The following is a 17596-nucleotide window of genomic DNA, read 5'->3' as shown; positions in this document are numbered from 1 at the left end:
GAAAGACAAGAGATAGAAAGAAAAGGGAAAGGAATTGAGTGATGAAGACAAAGAAAACTGATTAAAGGCTGCTCTCTAGGGATGGACAAAAGTCCCTTAACTGATCCCGAAGCTTGCTTCGCGTTGGGGGGGAGGCGCTCCGTCCCTCCCCCTGAAATTCTGGCCAGGGGGGGAGGCGTCCCGTCCCTCCCCCCCAAAATTCTGGCCGGGGGGAGGCACCCTGTCCCTCTGGCTGAAATTCTGGCCAGGGGGGAGGCGCCCCGTCCCTCTGGCCGCGAAACCTCCTCTCCTGCTGGGATGCAAATGGCGGCTGTAGCCGCCGCCGTTTGCGTCCCTGCAGTCAGCCGTGATAGGCTACGTAAATGTGTACGTAGCCTATCACGACTGACTTAAAAAAAAAAAAGTGCGTACGCAAATGGCGGCACTCATGGGCACCGCCATTTGCGTTCCTTATTTTGGCATGTGTAGTCTACGTAAACATTTACGTAGACTACGGCGAAAATAAGGGGAACGCAAATAGCGTTCCCCTTATTTTCGCCGTAGTTTATGTAAATGTTTACGTAGACTACACGTGCCAAAATAAGGAACGCAAATGGCGGCACCTATGGGCGCCGCCATTTGCGTACGCACTTTTTTTTTTCAAAGTAAACATTTACGTAGCCTATCACGGTGTTTTTTTAAAATCTAGCCATGATAGGCTATGTAAATCTTTGTTTGTTTTTGTTTTGTTTTTACTTGGAAATGGTGGCATCGGCAGCCGGTCAGCAGGCCGGCCGCCGCAGCTGCCGCCGCCGAACCACTGCCGAACCGCTGCCGGAGCCGCCACCGCCAGGGACATTCGGACAAGGTAAGTCCCGTCCCAGGGGGGTGGGTGGGGGGCAGACCGTTTCTCCACCAATTCAGGGGGCCGAATGCACTGGAATTCTGCCTCCCTGAGATTCGTGGATAAATTCTCTGACATCCCTACCTCTGGATAGAGAGAGCAGCCTTCAACCAGTGAGGAATTCCAGAGGCCTGCAATGGCTCTTTGAGGAAATGTGGAAGTGACTGTCCAACCTGCCTCCCTTCATCCTAATGATAGAAGCGTGAGATATTGCATCTGCATCCTTTGAATTTCTGAAATGGACCATTCCATTCTTGGGTTTGGGTTTTTTTTGGAGGGAGGGGGGGTTAGGTAATATCCAGACCACTTTGCCAACTCATTTTTTAAATCCATTACCCAGACTTAATTATGGATCTGCTTGTGACCATATGATTAAGCACAATTAAACATAAACTCTCTAGAAAAGACCCTGATGCTGGGAAAGACTGAAGGCAAAAGGAGAAGGGGACGGCAGAGGATGAGATGGCTAAATAGCATCACTGATGCAATGAATATGGACTTGAGTACACTCCGGGAGAGAGTGCAGGACAGGAAGGCCTGGCGTGCTATGGTCCATGGGGTCACGAAGAGTCGGACATGACTGAATGACTGAACAACAAAAGCATTTTCAGTTGTTATTCATTTGGTAGTTATGACAAGGTATCTTATATTGCTTTGAGAGAAGTGGGTTAGCAATTTCTCAGCAGCTTTGTAAACAATTCTAATATGATAATTCTTTTAAAACCCACAAAAAATCAGCATCTCCTTCCTGGCACACAAGAGGAAACAAACATAGAAACAAGACAGTCACTGGTGACACAAAGTCAATGCATGTCAGGTAGGATCTTCTCTGTTATCTATTTATTTAGCAAAATTGTACATTTGCATGTGATGTAGAATGTACAATGAAGAGGTGCTGGAGTTCTAACCACAGTGGAAATGAATTGGAGCCTAGAAGGAAATACTATAGTAGTTCTTGGACAGGACCTAGGCAGGACAGGGAAGGCAGCTAGGAAGGCAGAGGAATATAGAGCTCCCCTCCCATTTGGAAACATAGCCAACATTTGAATAAGAAAGAGGGAGAGATGCCCACTTTTCTCAGTCTTCTTCATTATTGTCTTCTTCTTGTACTATGGTTCTGGTGATCTTTCTCTCTCGCTCTTTCATCCTTGTTCTTTTACTTATTTCATTTACAGTAACTCAGACAGCAAACAAATTTACATTTAAGAAAATCCTCTCTTGCATATTATGCAAATCAAAACATATATGCATTTCATTTTTGCCATACATATAATTATGATTCCCATTATCAACAGAAAAATTGCCTCAAGTTGATAATAAATCTCTACCAACAAAGTTACCTTTGCACCAATTAATGTCGCTCCAGAAAATGCTCAAACTTTAGGGACGTCAGAGAATTCCGCCACGGATCTCAGTGAGGCTGAATGCCAGTGCATTCGGCCCCTCGAAATCCATGGCGGAAAAAAGCCCCCCCCATTAAAGGCGCACGAAACGAAGCACCTACCTGGTGCCGTTCGTGCTGCTTTGTGAATGGCAGCCGCTTCTGCGGCCGCCATTTGCTTCTTCATTATAGCCGTGATAGGCTATGTAAATACTTACGTAGCCTATCACGGCTAACGCAGGGACGCCATTTGCATCCCTGCGGAGGCTGTGATAGGCTACATAAATATTTATGTAGCCTATCTTGGCAAAAAAAAGGAAAGCAAATGGCGGCCACTGTAGCCGCCGCCATTTGCGTCTCCCCCATTTTTTTTTTTGCCGTGATAGGCTATGTAAATATTTACGTAGCCTATTACTGCAAAATACAGGGACGCAAATGGCGACGGTTACGGCGGCTGCCATTTGTGTCCCTGTGCAGGCTGCCTAGCGGCAGGATGTCCAGCTGAGGGTGGCCCCGGCCGGGGGCTCCACGGAGTCGCCATAGAGCAGAGCTGGCCAGGGAGAATTTCGGGGGGAGGGATGGAGTGCCTCCCCTCCCCCACCACAAAAGTCACCCTTCATAAAAGGTAAGTGACTTTTGTACATCTCTATCAAACTTCGCCATGACTCATTTCTGGAGAGTTGTTTGCCAAAGAAGGGTGAACATTTAATACAACATATAGTTTGCTCTACGTGTCAGTTCCTTTTCCTGACTACTTGCTCTTTTGTATTCAGATCTGGTCTCAATATGATAATGTAGCATTTGGGGAGGAAGATACAGCCCAATAAGCCCAAATTAGAGGCCAAGATACAGAAAATCTCCACAGCCACCATGTATTTCCCTTTAGTGCTCAGGTAGGTTGGGACAAAGGACAGCCAGACGCTGCAAAACACCAACATGCTGAAGGTGATCAGCTTGGCTTCATTGAAACTGTCAGGTAACTTCCGTGCTAGGAAAGCCAGTGTAAAGCTGATGCTGGCCAGAAAACCCATGTAACCCAGGACAATGTAAAACATAATATCTGTGCCTTCATTGCACTGCATAATGATCTGATCGATCTGAGAATTCATGTCAAACTCTGGAAATGGGGGAGACATTGCCAACCAGACCGCACAGATGCCAGTTTGTGTTAGAGCACAGAGAATGATGACAGATACTGCCATCTTCTTCCCTAACCATTTCCTCATTCTGTTGCCTGGCCTGGTAGCCATGAAAGCTAGAACCACAGTGATGGTTTTGGCCAACACACAAGAAACAGCAGTGGAGAAGATGATGCCAAAAGCTGTTTGCCGGAGAAGGCAAGAAACCTTCCCAGGCCTGCCAATGAATAGGAAGGAACAGAGAAAACCAAGCAGCAGGAAACAGAGCAACGTGCAGGTGATGGTCCTGTTGTTGGCTTTGACAATGGGAGTGTTCCAGTGCTGAAGGAAGATCCCCATCACTCCAACTGTTGTCAGTGAAGTGAGAAGGGCAGAGACAGCCAGAACCACTCCTAAAGCTTCTCCATAGGATAAGTAGGTGACATATCTGGGGATACAGTGGTCCCGTTTCTCACCGGGATACTGATCATCTGGGCACTTCTCACACTGCTTTGTATCTGAAATTAATAAGCAAACTTTCAGTATATTCAAACTACACAAAAATTCTGCAGTCTTAATGAGAAGGTATCAATCCTCATATTTTCAAATCCAATTATACTATTGTGCTTCTTATATAATAAAACATAGTAACAGTAATGATGATGATAATCACAATAATCCCCTGCTTTTCATCCATTGTAACTTTTCCCCTACACTTTTTGTTCTGATATTTTTCAGTTTATTTTCCTGGGGTCACCTCTAAGATGTATGCCATCTATAAGAGAACCCATTTCCCTCCAAAGACCTTCAAGACTTCCCTTGTACAACCGCACCTACAAATCTGACTGTAATTGGGCAGGCTTTGACTCCTCAGAAGAAGCAACTCCTCAGAAGAAGCAAAACCTAAATATGATGAACAGTATTTTAGAAAAGAGGGAGATACCAGAAACATGTAAAACAGCATATATAACATTAATACCTAAAGAGGGACAGGATTCAACCTTGACAAAAAACTATAGACCAATCTCATTATTAAACAATGACTATAAGATATTTGCCACAATTTTGGCAGAAATACTCAAGAAAATGTTGCAGGAGTTTGTATATGAGGACTAAAATGGTTTCCTACCAAGGAGACAGATGAGAGATACTGTAAGAACCGTCTTGAATGTGGTGGAATATTTAGAAAAACACCCAGAAAAACAAGCAGCTCTGATCTTTTTAGATGCAGAGAAAGCATTTGATAATCTCAACTGGAAATTTTTAATTAAGACTTCAAATAATTGGACTTTGGAGAAAACTTTATAAAATGGGTGAAATCGGTAGATACTAGGGATGTACAAAACACCTACCTGGTTCCGTGCCGGAGCATCTGAGGTGGGGGGGAGGCGCTCCAACCCTCCCCCTGGAATTGTCCCCAGCTGGTCCTCTCTGTGGCAGGTCCGTGGAGCCGCCGGCCGGGGCCAGCCGCAGCCAGAGTTCCGGCCATGGCTGGGCTGCTGCAGCCCCAAATGGTGGCTGTCATAGCGGCTGCCATTTGCGTCCTTCCAGGCTGCCATAATAGGCTACGTAAGTATTTACATAGCCTATCACGGCAAAGAACAGGGGTACAAATAGCGGCCGCTACGCAGTTTGAGCCCCTGCTCTTTGCTGTCATAGACTACATAAGTATTTACGTAGCCTAGGGATGTCAGAGAATTCCGCCATGGATCTCGGGGAGGCCGAATGCCAGGGCATTCAGCCCCCTGAAATCGGTGGAGGAACAGTCTGCCCCCCCACCCCCCCACGGGTTGAGACTTACCTGGTGCGGATCTTCCTGGCGGCGGCGGCTCCGGCAGCAGTTTGGTGGCGGCGGCTGCGGCAGCCGGTCTTCTGACCGGCCACCACTGCCGCCATTTCCAGTTTAAAAAAAAGAAGAAGTGATAGGCTACGTAAAGATTTACGTAGCCTATCACGGCTAAGTTTAAAAAAAAACCGTGATAGGCTACGTAAATGTTTACGTAGCCTATCACGGCTGACTGCAGGGACGCAAACGGCAGTGGCTATGGCTGCCGCCATTTGCGTCCCTGCTAGCCAGCGGCTGGATGTCCGGCTGCTGGCAGAGCCAGCTGGCCGCTCCGCAGAATCCCTGTGGAGCACAGCCAGCCGGCCAGGATTCCGGGGGGAGGAACGGAGCACTTCCCCCCCCATCCAGGATTCCAGGGGGAGGGACGGAGCGCCTCCCCCCCACCATCAACATAATCCGCAAAAGGTAAGTGCCTTTCATACATCCCTAACGTAGCCTATCACGGTAAAGGCAGCTATGCAAACGGCGGCCACTACACCATTTGCGTGGCTACCTTTACCAAGATAGGCTACGTAAATACTTACTTACCCTATCACGGCATCCTGGAAGGACGCAAATGGTGGCCACAGAAGCTGGCCAAGAGACCAGTCACCACTGCCGGAGCCGCTGCCGGAGCCGCCACCACCGGAGCCCCAGGTAAGCTTCGTCCCGGGGGGATTCCGGGGGATGGCGGGGGGTGGGAGGCTGTTCCACCACAGGTTTCGGGTTGCCAAATGACAGTGCATTCAGCCTCACTGAAATCCGTGGCAGAATTCTCTGCCATCCCTAGTATATACCAATCAAAAGGCTCAAATAGTTATAAATGGGGACTTGACTAAACCTTGTGAGATACAAAGAGGAACAAGACAAGGCTGCCCACTGTCACCGCTATTGTTTATATTGGTTCTATAATTATTGAACAGAGAAGGCAAGAAGATCGAATTACAGAAATAAAGATTAAAAATGAAAATATAAGCTGAGGGCTTTTGCAGATGACCTGGTGTTCATTAAGGATGTCAGAGAATTCCTCCATGGACTTCAGTGAGGCCGGATTCTAAAGAATCCGGCCTCCTGGAATCTGTGGTGGAACGGCCTCTCCCCCCCCCCGCCACCCCACGGAATCCCTCTGGGATGGAGCTTACCTGGCGGCAGATCCGGTGGTGGCGGCTCCGGCGGCGGCGGCTCTGGCTGGTCTCCCGGCTGCTGCCGAGCTGCTGTGGCTGCAAATGGCGGCTGTCGTAGCAGCCACCATTTGCGTCCCTGCTCTTTGCCATGATAGGCTACATAAATACTTACATAGCCTATCACAGCTGACTGCAAGGACGCAAATGGTGGCCACTATGACGGCCGCCATTTACGGCCACAGCAGCCCGGCTGCGGACGGAACTCCGGCTGTGGCCGGCCGCGGCTGGCGGCTCCACAGAGCAGAGCCAGCAGGGGAGGATTCCAGGGGGAGGGATGGAGCGCCTCCCCCCCACCGCAGAAACCCCAGAACGGATCCAGGAAAGACTTTCCTACATCCCTAGTGTTCATGTTGGAAGAACCTTTAAAGGGAATTGAAATTTTAATGAAAATATTAAAAGAATTTGGAGCAGTGGCACAGTTCAAAGTTAATAAACAGAAAACAAAAATGTTAACAAAGAATATGAATGTTCAAGAAAAAAAAAGTTGATGGATAAGACTGGCTTCCAAACTGAAAAGAAAGTAAAACATTTGGGAGTCTTTTTAACAAATATGAATTGTATCCTTCTTCAAAATAACTATGTAAAAGTGTGGAATGAAATTAAACAAGACCTATAAAAATGGGAAAAATTACAGCTATCACTTTTGGGAAGTATTGCAGCGATTAAAATGAATGTATTACCTAGAATGTAGTGATGTACGAAAGGGACTTACCTGGTCCCGCAGCTTGCTTCGTGGTGGGGGGGAGGCGCTTCGGTTCTCCCCCCAAAGTTCAGGCCGGGGGGGGAGGTGCCCCGCCTCGCCCAGCCGAAATTCAGGCCGGGGAGAAGCGCCCTGTCTCCCTGGCCGCGAAAGAAAAAGTGAAAAAAAAATCCGTGATAGGCTACGTAACAATTAACGTAGCCTATCACGGCTAGATTTCCAAAGTCAGCCGTGATAGGCTACGTTAATCGTTACACAGCCTATCACGGGTGACTTTGAAAAAAAAAAAAAAGCGCGTACGCAAATGGCGGCTCCCATGGGCGCCGCCATTTGCGTATGCACTTTTTTTTTTCAAAGTCACCCTTGATAGGCTACGTAACGATTAACGTAGCCTATCACAGCTGACTTTGGAAATCTAGCTGTGGTAGGCTAGGTTAATCGTTACGTAGCCTATCACGGGTTTTTTTTTAACTTTATTTTGTAATGGTGGTGGTGGCAGCCGGTCGGAGGACCGGCCGCTGCCCCTGCCCCCGCCGAAACGCTGCCGGGACCCGCCTCCGGGACCTGCCGCTGGGAGGGACATTCGCAGGAGGTAAGTCCCATCCCGGGGGAGGCGGGGGGCGGAGAATTTCACCGCCAATTTTGGGAGGCCGAATGAGTTGGCATTCAGCCTCCCCGAGATTCGGGGAGAAATTCACGGCCATCCCTACTAGAAAGTTATTTTTGTTTCAAATGATACCCATTATTACATCAGATTTACCTTTTAAGCAGTGGCAGAGAGATATAATGAAGTTTATATGGCAAGCAAAAAAACCAAGAGTTAAAATAAAAATTTTACAAGATGCAAAGGAAAGAGGGGGCTTGGGATTACTAGATTTTAAAACCTATTTTTCTGCCTGCTGCTTGATGTGGATGAAGGAATGGGTGACGTTGAAAAATAGAAGACTTTTAGAACTAGAAGGACATGAATTGAGATACGGGTGGCATGGTTATTTGTGGTATGATAAAACAAAAGTGAATGTAGATTTTAATAATCATTATATAAGATGGGCTGTATTAAGAATTTGGAATAAATATAAATTAAGGTTTTATCAAAAAACACCATGTTGGTTATCATCACAAGAAGCAAAGCATAGAAGAGAATTTGATAGCACACATACATGGATAAGATATAATGATTTACTGGAATGGTCACAAGGGGAATATAAGTTAAAAACAAGGGAAAACTTATTGGAAGAAGGTCATGTCTGCCAGTGGTTTTCATATTTGCAAATTAAAGGAAGGTTTAAAGTAGATGAGAAAAATGGTGGATTTGAACAAACAAAATCTGAGTTTGAAACAGCACTGTGTACAAATGACAGAATGACGAACATATTATTGCTAAACTGTATAAATTACTGTTACGGTATGAGACTGAGGATGAGCAAGTAAAAGATTGCATGATAAAATGGGCACACAATGTTGGTCATAATATATTAATGATGAATGTTTCAGCGTAGCAGTAGCTACCCTAAACAGGATACCTTAAATTTATCTATGGAGGCATGCTGGGTTTTTGGAAAAGGGAAGCTTCTCAACTGAAAATCTTGAGATTTGTTTTTGTTTTGTAAATCCATTCACTTCATATGCTTGTTGTAGAGAAAACTGATAAGAATCAGAGGAGGCACCGATGGAAAGCATTCAGGTGTTTCTTTCCAAACTATGCTTTCTTACCTACTTGAATGGAAATACTCCCATCAGGACACTTCGCGCAGTCATAGCAACATACTGGTTCCCCCTGCCGAACAGCCATGCTATATCCAGGGTGGCAGCTCTCAACACACATGGAACGGGGTAGTGTCTAAGGGGAACCACAAAGAAGGACGTTTTTCCAGCAGTGAGGTCATTTTAGACACTGGACATAATGGCCTGATTCCCTCCCCCCCCCCCAATATAATATTTGTGTCTGGGGGCAGGCTCCTTAGGTAGTAAGGCATTCAATGATTTAAAATCTGCTAGTTTAAGACGAGAGTAAAGGCTACCTCATGTTGGCTCAAGCTCCACAAAGCCAGCAAATTGGAAGCTAAGGCTGATGCCTTAACTGACATGGCCACAAATCGGTGACGATTAGGCAAGCACAATTTGTGACATCGCACAAGCTACTTACCAGGCACACGCACTTTTCCTTGGTCCTTCAGGCCCAAATCCAGATGAGGAGGATGGGGTGTCTGGGACCAGCAAAGGTGCCCCATGTTGACCAATTCCTGCATTGCCTTATGAAGCACCTCAGCTTTGCTGTAAGGCCTCATTAAAAAGAGCATGCACGTGCGCGCGCGCACACACACACACACACACACACGTACACGTGTGTGCGTGTGTGTGTGTGTGATGTTTCAGGGTTTTCTAATATGTAGGATGAGGAGGGGCAGGTTGCAATCACCTCAGAGGCAAACCAGTCAATATTTAACAATATTTACTCAATAATGATTGCTGAATAATAGCATTAAGAAAGCAACAGAACTGTGAACCAAATATATTGAACTCCGATTCCAATCCACAGTTCCCTGCGAAGAGCAGTGTTACCATTGCTGAACCAACAACAGTGGCTTATCCCAGTTCTCTAGTCCTTGGCTGCCTGGCCCTGCGTGGAGGCGCACTCTTTGTTGAGCTGCAGACTGTCCTTCTCCCCCATGCTGCTGGTTTCGGAGTCCTTTCTTCCCTATTCTCCTCCTTCACGTTCTTCCTGCCTCTCCCTCCTCTCACCCGAACCGCTTCCCCTCTCCAACTGGCATTTTACTCTCTCCTCCCTCACTTCCATGCCCCTCCTACTTTACACAAGCCACATTGCAAGGCCCTTAGAGGCACATTCCAAGGCCCTTGCACACGCCAGAGTAAACTATGGGCCCTTCATATTGTGAGCTGTTGTAAATGTCCTTAGTCCTATATCTTTGATCATTAGTAATGTTTTTTTCTTCTGCCCATAGACTGCTATCTTTTCTGCACTGAGAGGGGGCTACAGAAGAGCGGGTAACTCCATAGAGAGTGAAGAAGGTAGGGATGTATGAAAGTCACTTACCTTTCGTGGATTATGTTGATGGTGTGGGGGGGGAGGCATTACGTCCCTCCCCCCAGAATCCTCGATGGGTGGGGAGGCACTCCGTTCCACCCCAGAATCCTCCGTGGCTGGCTGTGCTCCGCGGCAGCTCCGCAGAGCAGCCAGCCAGGCCCAGCCAGTCCAGAGCCGTCCGCAGCTGGATTTCCGGCCGTGGAGGGCTCTGGGGGGAAAAAAACACACCTGCGTATGCAAATGGCAGCGGCTTTGGCCGCCGCCATTTGTGTTCCTTATTTTTGCTGTCTTAATCTACATAAATATTTACGTAGACTAAGATGGCGAAAATAAGGGGAACATAAATAGAGTAGCGGCCATTTGCGAAGGGTTTTTTTTTTTTACCCAGTCATTTTAGGCTACGTAAGTTTTTATGTAGCCTATCATGTCTGGCCTGGGTAAAAAAAAAAAACCCGTACGCAAATGGCGGTGGTTGTAGCTGCCGCCATTTGCGTACGCCTTTTTTTTTTTTCTTACCCAGACGTTTTAGGCTAGGTAAAAACTTACATAGCCTATCACGTCTCTGTAAAAACAAAACAAACAAACCTGCAAATGGCGGCGGCGGCAGCCAGTCGGAAGACCAGCCGCCACCGCTGCCGCTGCCGGAGCTGCTGCCGCCCGGAAGATCCGCCCCAGGTAAGTCTCGTCCCGGGGGGGATCCACGGGGGGGCGGGGGGGCAGGCCGTTCTGACACAGATTTCGGGGGGCCAAACGCACTGGCATTCAGCCTCACCAAGATCCGTGGCGGAATTCTCTGCCATCCCTAGAAGAAGGGAGAAATAGGAGTAGGTATAGAGCTCACAGCCAAGTTTGCCAAAGAACAGGTGCAAGGGGAGCTGTGGTCTTAGAAACTATTAGAGTGGGACATGTGAGGAAGGCTAACACTTGAATTAAAGAGAATTGATAGAGAGAGGCCCAGGGAAAGTGGGAAAAACACATGCATTAAAGATCAGAATGGAGTGATGAACAGCTTGTGCATCTGTCAAAGGAAAGTGTCAGTGTTGCAGCATGCGAAGAGAGGCCAAAGGCGCTGTGTGCGGCAAGGAGTCTCTTCCAAGTGTCGATGTGAGTGAATCAGCCACATCTTTGTGTGCAGGTCTCTGGAAGCAGATAAAATGGACTGAAGGCAAATGGAAACTGATGCCCCAAAGCCAGCAAATTGGAAGCTAAGGCGGATGCCTTAACCGACATGGCCACAAATCTGTGACAATTAGGCAAGCACAATTTGTGACATCGCACAAGCTACTTGCCAGGCACACTCATGTTCTGATGCATCCATGCAATGAAGATGTGGCAAGAGAAGGTATGATCTTGATATGGGCCCAGTGTGGAACTACTTTGGTGTTGTGTAGTAGCACGTCTTCCTCTAGATGCGGAAAATCCCGTGTCATGTTTGGATGCATGGCAGATCAAGGCTGTGTGCTCTTGAGTGGACCAGATTGGCATCCCAGATGTCAAACACAGTTTCTATTTGTCTCAGCTTTTGTAGTCCTGTTTTGAAGAACATTTTCCCTACCTATCACAACACAGCATGAGAAGTAGATTGCATTCCCCACCCCACCCCACCCCACCACTGCTCTGCACACATGATATCCTCTATGATATCTGCATCTTTATTCAGCAGTGTAACATTTGAGCCAGTCTACACTTGTTATCCAGTAGGTTAAGCCCAGCTCTTCAGTTAACTCCAAGATGGTTGTGACTTGGAGTCACATATCAACTATGTGACTTCGATTGGCAGCACGGGATTGTAGGCCTTTTTCAATACCCAGACATCTCAAAGGCACCATAGACCTGTGTGATGGGCAGGAGCAAAAGGCACACTCTCAATTTTGCACTATGCAAAGGGGGGCAAAAATTAAAAGTGTCATCTCAACCAGGTTACTTCTCATGATCATTATATGATATGTAAAATGTAAAGTATGTATTATGCATATTGGTTTATTGATGTATTTGATTTATACCCCACCTTCGCACCAAGGAAACGGTGCTCAATGTTTGTTTGCAGCATAGAAGAGGGTGGAGAATCAAACACCTCACCAGAAACCTCACACTTTTTTGAGGTATTCCCAAGTACCTCAAAACCAGCAGGTCTCTCTTTATCTTTGTGATGAAAGCATCCAAACCTGATTAAACTTGTGATTCCACACAATGGCACTTGCATTAATGCTGAACTCTTTTCCTGCAGGAGCATTCGGATCCATGTGTCCAACATGAATTCTCTGGAAGGATTGATTGAGGAATATGAGTGTGTTGATGATATTGTATCCAGAGGTGAGGTCCCCATTCTCATCCAAAGCTACTTCTTCACCAGCCATATTGTTAAAGTGGATGTTTCTCAGGAAAGAGGCAAGCTGGTTGAGGACAAAACATACTGGGTGAAATGGTGGGAAACGGTTTGAAAATTATGAGTATGGCGTTTGCTTACTTGTGTCTGGTGGGCCCGAAAAATTTCCTTGCCGCTCTTTTAATATCAGTAATGGGGAATTGGCAAGATTCTGTGTTTTCCAAAAATGCCAGTCTTCAAAAACATCTTTCCCCGCACCCCTCTCTGGAATTAACACTGGGGCAGTTAGGGTCAAGCAAACCTCCCAGAGATTTTCCCAGATGCTTCTGCTCAGGCAGCTCTGGGTAGCAGTTTTTGTTTTTGAAAAGCAGTTTTTGAAAAGTATCCTTTTCCAGTGATAGAATATGACAGCACACATCACTTTGTAAAGATGAGATTCACTCCACTGGGGCATAACATATATTACATGGTATCCTAACACAACAAATCTATATCCTGAAGAAAACTCAGTGCCAGGCTAATTATTAGTGTGTTACTTAGGGATGGAGGAGGAATTTGTGCAGTTCACATTTGGATGCAAATGTACTTAATCTTCCACTTTCGAACCATTATAAAAGCTGAAACTCATTTACCTTTTGAAATTTGCACTTCTCCACATTTTGTAATGCAGATTTCCAATTTAAAAAGGAGAATAAAAATGCATATATTATGAAAAATACCATTACAATACCTTACGTTAGGAAAATTGCTTGCAACAAATTTGTATATTAGGAGAAATGTGTACAAAAATGTATTTATTAGGAGAAATGTACACAAAAATGGTTGTGGCTTTTTAAGCAAACTTGCAAAAAACTGCTCAGTCTGGATTGATAATATGTTCTTGATTGGGGCCCTGTGACTTCTTTCTCACCAAAATCAAAGCTGCCAGGTTAGGGGTGCAATCCTATTGATTGTGCCCTTGATGATCGGAAGCCCCCAAACCGGATGCTTCCTCAGTGCAGGGCGGGAGGACTGGCAGAAGCAATCTTCGCTTTCCTGTATTTTCCTGCATTTTTTGCTAGATGGTTATGATGTTCCCACCTGAGGTTCCCCCTTTCTCCAGACTCCTCCTCAGAAACTGAGAACCAACCCTCTCAGGAACGTCTGTTTTCACTTTGGGACAGCTGTACCTACTGTCCGACAAGCTTCAGCCCTTTTACTCTCTGTGTTAAAGAGATACCCAATATGCTCGGTTGGTTCTCTCAACTCACTACAGGGGAAGTAACCAGGAATAGAAATAATAAAGGTAGCGTAAAATCAAACAACACATTGGAATTTGGATTATTAAAAACAAATAACCATCTATTTAAAACATGAAAATGTTATAAGCTATTATACTTAATCAATGTGTGTTCCTAACTTCCCTACCTATCCTACCTTCCTAAAATCCTAAACACAAACCCTAGTAACTAGATGTTGTTTCCATGATCCGTAAGGCCCTATCAGACAAATTGTCAGCTCATCTTTTATATAAACTCAGACAACTCTCTCTCTCTCTCTCTCTCTCTCTCTCTCTCTCTCTCTCTCACACACACACACACACACACAGGTTCTTCCCACCTTTCACTCAATCTCTGGCACACTATTAACTCTATTTTACTTGGGTTAAGGTTAACAATGAAAACACATACATTAATACAGTAGCCATATGTTACAGTGGTCTTGTTTCCTGTCTAACTAGGGCACTTCAGAGAAGCAGGGGAGGCTGGAAATGCCACAATGTGGCTCATCTTTTGGTATCTCCAACATCCTCCCCTCCCTACCCCCGAAAGCACCCCTTTCCCCCCTGTCCAAGGTTGTTTTTTGAACTCGGAGAGCAGCTGGACCAGTTCTTTCCGTGCTGGCTGGGAGGGGGGAGGGGGGTCAAGTCTCCAATTCCCCCTTCTGAGCTCAGAGCACTGTCTCCAAACTCAGAGGCAGGACTCTGAACAATCCTATGGCTCCTAAGATGCTGTCTCAGGGGCACAGCATTGCTCCTGATTGAATGCATGACTAGCATGTTGGCCCTAAGAGGAATTATAACTTACCTGCCATGGATGGGCTTTCAGGGTATTCCACCTGATGCCATTCTCCATCACTCTGTGTTTAGCCTTTAATGAATCCATGGCATGGAGAGCATGTGCTACAGCATAAGCAGCATTGTAGATACTGTAGCTCTGGCCAGACATCTCCATTTCAAACACAGATCCAGGGAGGCTCCCCAGCTTCTCCATCCCAGTGCAGTTTCCCTTGTTTGCGGCATAAAGGTTATACATAGGGAAGGAACAGATAAATGCACTGGCCCAGAATGGATGGATGAAATAGATCTTAGATTGGTATGGATTTATGCTCTCAAGAAAGTCGTGAAATCCTGGCACCACCTTGCTGCGGATTGCAAAGGACAAAGTGCCATTGAGAGATTTTGCTGTGAATTTTTCTGGACTAAAAACAGCTGTGAAATCCCACTGAGTGGTGATGATCCAAACTCTCTCCATTGGATTCATATTGAAATACTCATAATTTTCTAGAAGTATTCGTAAACCCTCCATTGACCGACTATCGCCATGGACAAGGAACACATTGATGTTGTTCTGCAATAAAGCAGAATATACCCTATTTAGAGATTTATTTGTTGTGTAACCCGTCACTGTTGGAATCACCTGCATCATAGCAATACAGATATCACTCTGGAACAGCCTGGGTCGCAAAGATCGAAGAAAAGTTTCTCCACTGTCATCGTCTGCAACTATGAGGCCAATCCAGTTCCATCCGAAATGCTTCAGTAGCTGAACAATCCCATCATACTGAACTTTTTCTTTGGGTACCATCCAAAAGAAAGAAGGGAACTGAGTTTTATCACCCAGCACACGGTCAAAAGAGCCATAACTGACCTAAGAAGAAGTAATAATTCAAAAATTGGAAATGTATTCCTTTGTTCCTGAACATAATGCTTTAATCATGCCTTTCGACAAGGTGGTTAACAACCATTAAAAACCAATAAAACAACAACTAATAACTAGATAAAAACAAACATAAATGTCAAACCAGTGGTTAAAATTCAGTAGGGATGTTAGAGAATTCTGCCACAGACTCCAATGAGGCCGGATTCTTTAGAATCCAGCCCCCCAGAGTCTGTGACTGAACGGAGCAATCCCCACCACCACCCTGCGAAATTTCCCCAGGACGGACCCTACCTTTTGTCGGCTGTCTGGTCAGTCTGCTGCCCCAGTCTGTGGCCGCAAATGGAAGCCCCAGTCTGTGGCCGCCATTTGCCTCCCTACTTTAGCCATGATAATCTACATAAGTATTTACGTAGCCTATCACGGCAAAGAGCAGGGAGGAAAATAGAGTCCGCTATGCAATTTGCGTCCCTGCCTTTTGCTGTCATAGGCTACGTAAATGTTCACATGGCCTATCATGGCTAACGCAGGGATGAAAATGGCTGCCGCTACACCATTTGTGTCCCTGCGTTAGCCGTAATAGGCTACTTATATATTTACGTAGCCTATCACAGAAAGAGCATGGACTCAAATGGCATAGCGGGAGCCATTTGTGTCCCTGCTCTTTGTCGTGATATGCTACATAAATATATATGTAGCCTATCACGCTAATGTGGGGACGCAAATGGCCACCATTACGGCAGCCGCCATTGGCGGCCACAGCCTGGCAGCAGACAGAAGTCCAGCTGCGGGTGGTCCCGGCAGGTGGCTCCATGGAATCGCCATGGAGCAGAGCCGTCTGGGGAGGATTCTGGGGGGAGGGACGGATTGCCTTCCCCCCCAGTGGACGGCCCCACCGGCATGGGGTGAGTAATCCATACACCCCTAAAATTCAGACACACAAGGAATATGCACAAGCCTGTTGTAGTAGCATGTACTATCATTCTTTTCCACCAAGTTTCCTAGATAGTTCACAACCTTCAAAAACCAAATAAAACAACAAGAAATAGCAGTGAAAGTATACATAAGAGAAACCAGCTGTTAACATTCAATATCAGCAAACAACAACAACAACAACAATTTGAGCAATTTTGTATCTACTACAGTGTGAGAAAGCCCAATTGGGCCAACTGCCTAAGGTGGCGATGGGCCCTCTGTCACTGGATATATTTCAAGCAGAGACTGGGCAGCCATCTGTCAGGGATGCCTTAAACTGGATTCCTGCACTGAACAGGAGGTTGGACTGGATGGCCTAATTTGCCCTTCCAGCTCTATGATTCTATGAAGGGTTGCCCAGTCCAGGTCCAGATTAAAGATAAAGAACCATCAGAAGGAAAATATAGTCCTTGAAGTTGCCCATCAACAATACAGGTATAGCTGACGGAAAAGGCAAGCACACAGATCCCCTGGTCACACCCTTCCACACTGTATTGAAATGTACTGTCTTTCCATTTAAAATATAATCATGATTTCTAAATGAACATCAGTCTGTCTTTCTGTCTGTCTATCATGTCTTTGCATATATACATTTTATGCACGCTGGTGTCCTCTTTTGTCCTCTTTTTTGGTGATACTTAAGCGGCCACCACTTATTGATAATCTGCAAAGATTATCATACCTGTGGAATCTTGTAGGTATTTAAGATGTTGGCCATCTGAATGGAATTCTGGGAGGTGAGCCCACCAATGATGGCCATTACATTCTTCTCTTTGTCACAGCAGTAATTGGGATGATTGCCCTGTCCTGCAAAGAGAAGGTCCAGGATGGTCCAACAGGTTCTCCTTGCATCGAAAACATTGTCATAGGTCTTGAATCCCAGCGTTGTATTGGGTAAGAGATGATAATTTCTGTTGATTTCATCAATGGCAAAAACAAACACAAGCACATGCTGGAAGTTTTTAGGCATTAACCTGTAACGAGATTTTCCCACGTGCTTATCATACATCAGAGAGACAAGTGCAATTTATTTGCATTAAAGTTCTCCCTGCAAGTCATGCGATGGAACTATAGACCACATAGTGTTAAAGGAACCATTTTTTTCATGACAAGTATAAATTCAGCCAATTCAACATTCCCCACTCATTGAGGAGAGCTGCTCCTTTTCAATGCCTGCCTGTTGCCATGGCTCATTTATAACAAAGGCTGGCTCCTAAGACCGTATGAGTGAGAATTAGGG

The 17596-nt window shown here is 45.9% G+C and overlaps 1 protein-coding gene across 1 annotated transcript; it reads right to left on the bottom strand.

Moving 5' to 3' along the window:
* Positions 1-2998: 2998 nt before the first annotated feature.
* Positions 2999-16785, bottom strand: LOC146342327 (vomeronasal type-2 receptor 26-like). The gene is made up of 4 exons (XM_084807798.1): positions 14530-16785; positions 12303-12530; positions 8805-8931; positions 2999-3900 (listed from the first exon to the last, which is right to left on the bottom strand). The coding sequence occupies exons 1-4, from the start codon at positions 15307-15309 to the stop codon at positions 2999-3001; spliced, it is 2037 nt and encodes a 678-aa protein (XP_084663924.1). The 5' UTR covers positions 15310-16785.
* Between the last annotated feature and the right edge of the window lie 811 nt (positions 16786-17596).

The sequence above is a fragment of the Heloderma suspectum genome, chromosome 6 (genome assembly GCF_057233095.1).
Source record: "Heloderma suspectum isolate Gila_16-S chromosome 6, 16-S_ref, whole genome shotgun sequence".
NCBI lineage: Eukaryota > Metazoa > Chordata > Lepidosauria > Squamata > Helodermatidae > Heloderma > Heloderma suspectum.
The sequence above is the reverse complement of the archived record's forward strand: the minus strand, read 5'-3'. Positions and strand labels throughout refer to the sequence as shown.

What these genes read in the sequence shown, in the direction of transcription:
- LOC146342327 (XM_084807798.1), bottom strand. Translation starts at nt 15,309, where the DNA reads ATGGTACCCAAAGAAAAAGTTCAGTATGATGGGATTGTTCAGCTACTG. An exon ending in GGAATCACAAGTTTAATCAG is followed by an intron (nt 8,932 to 12,302) that starts GTTTGGATGCTT and finishes GGTTCCCCTTAG; the next exon opens with ACACTACCCCGTTCCATGTG. An exon ending in GAGTATTTCCATTCAAGTAG is followed by an intron (nt 3,901 to 8,804) that starts GTAAGAAAGCAT and finishes TATTAATTTCAG; the next exon opens with ATACAAAGCAGTGTGAGAAG.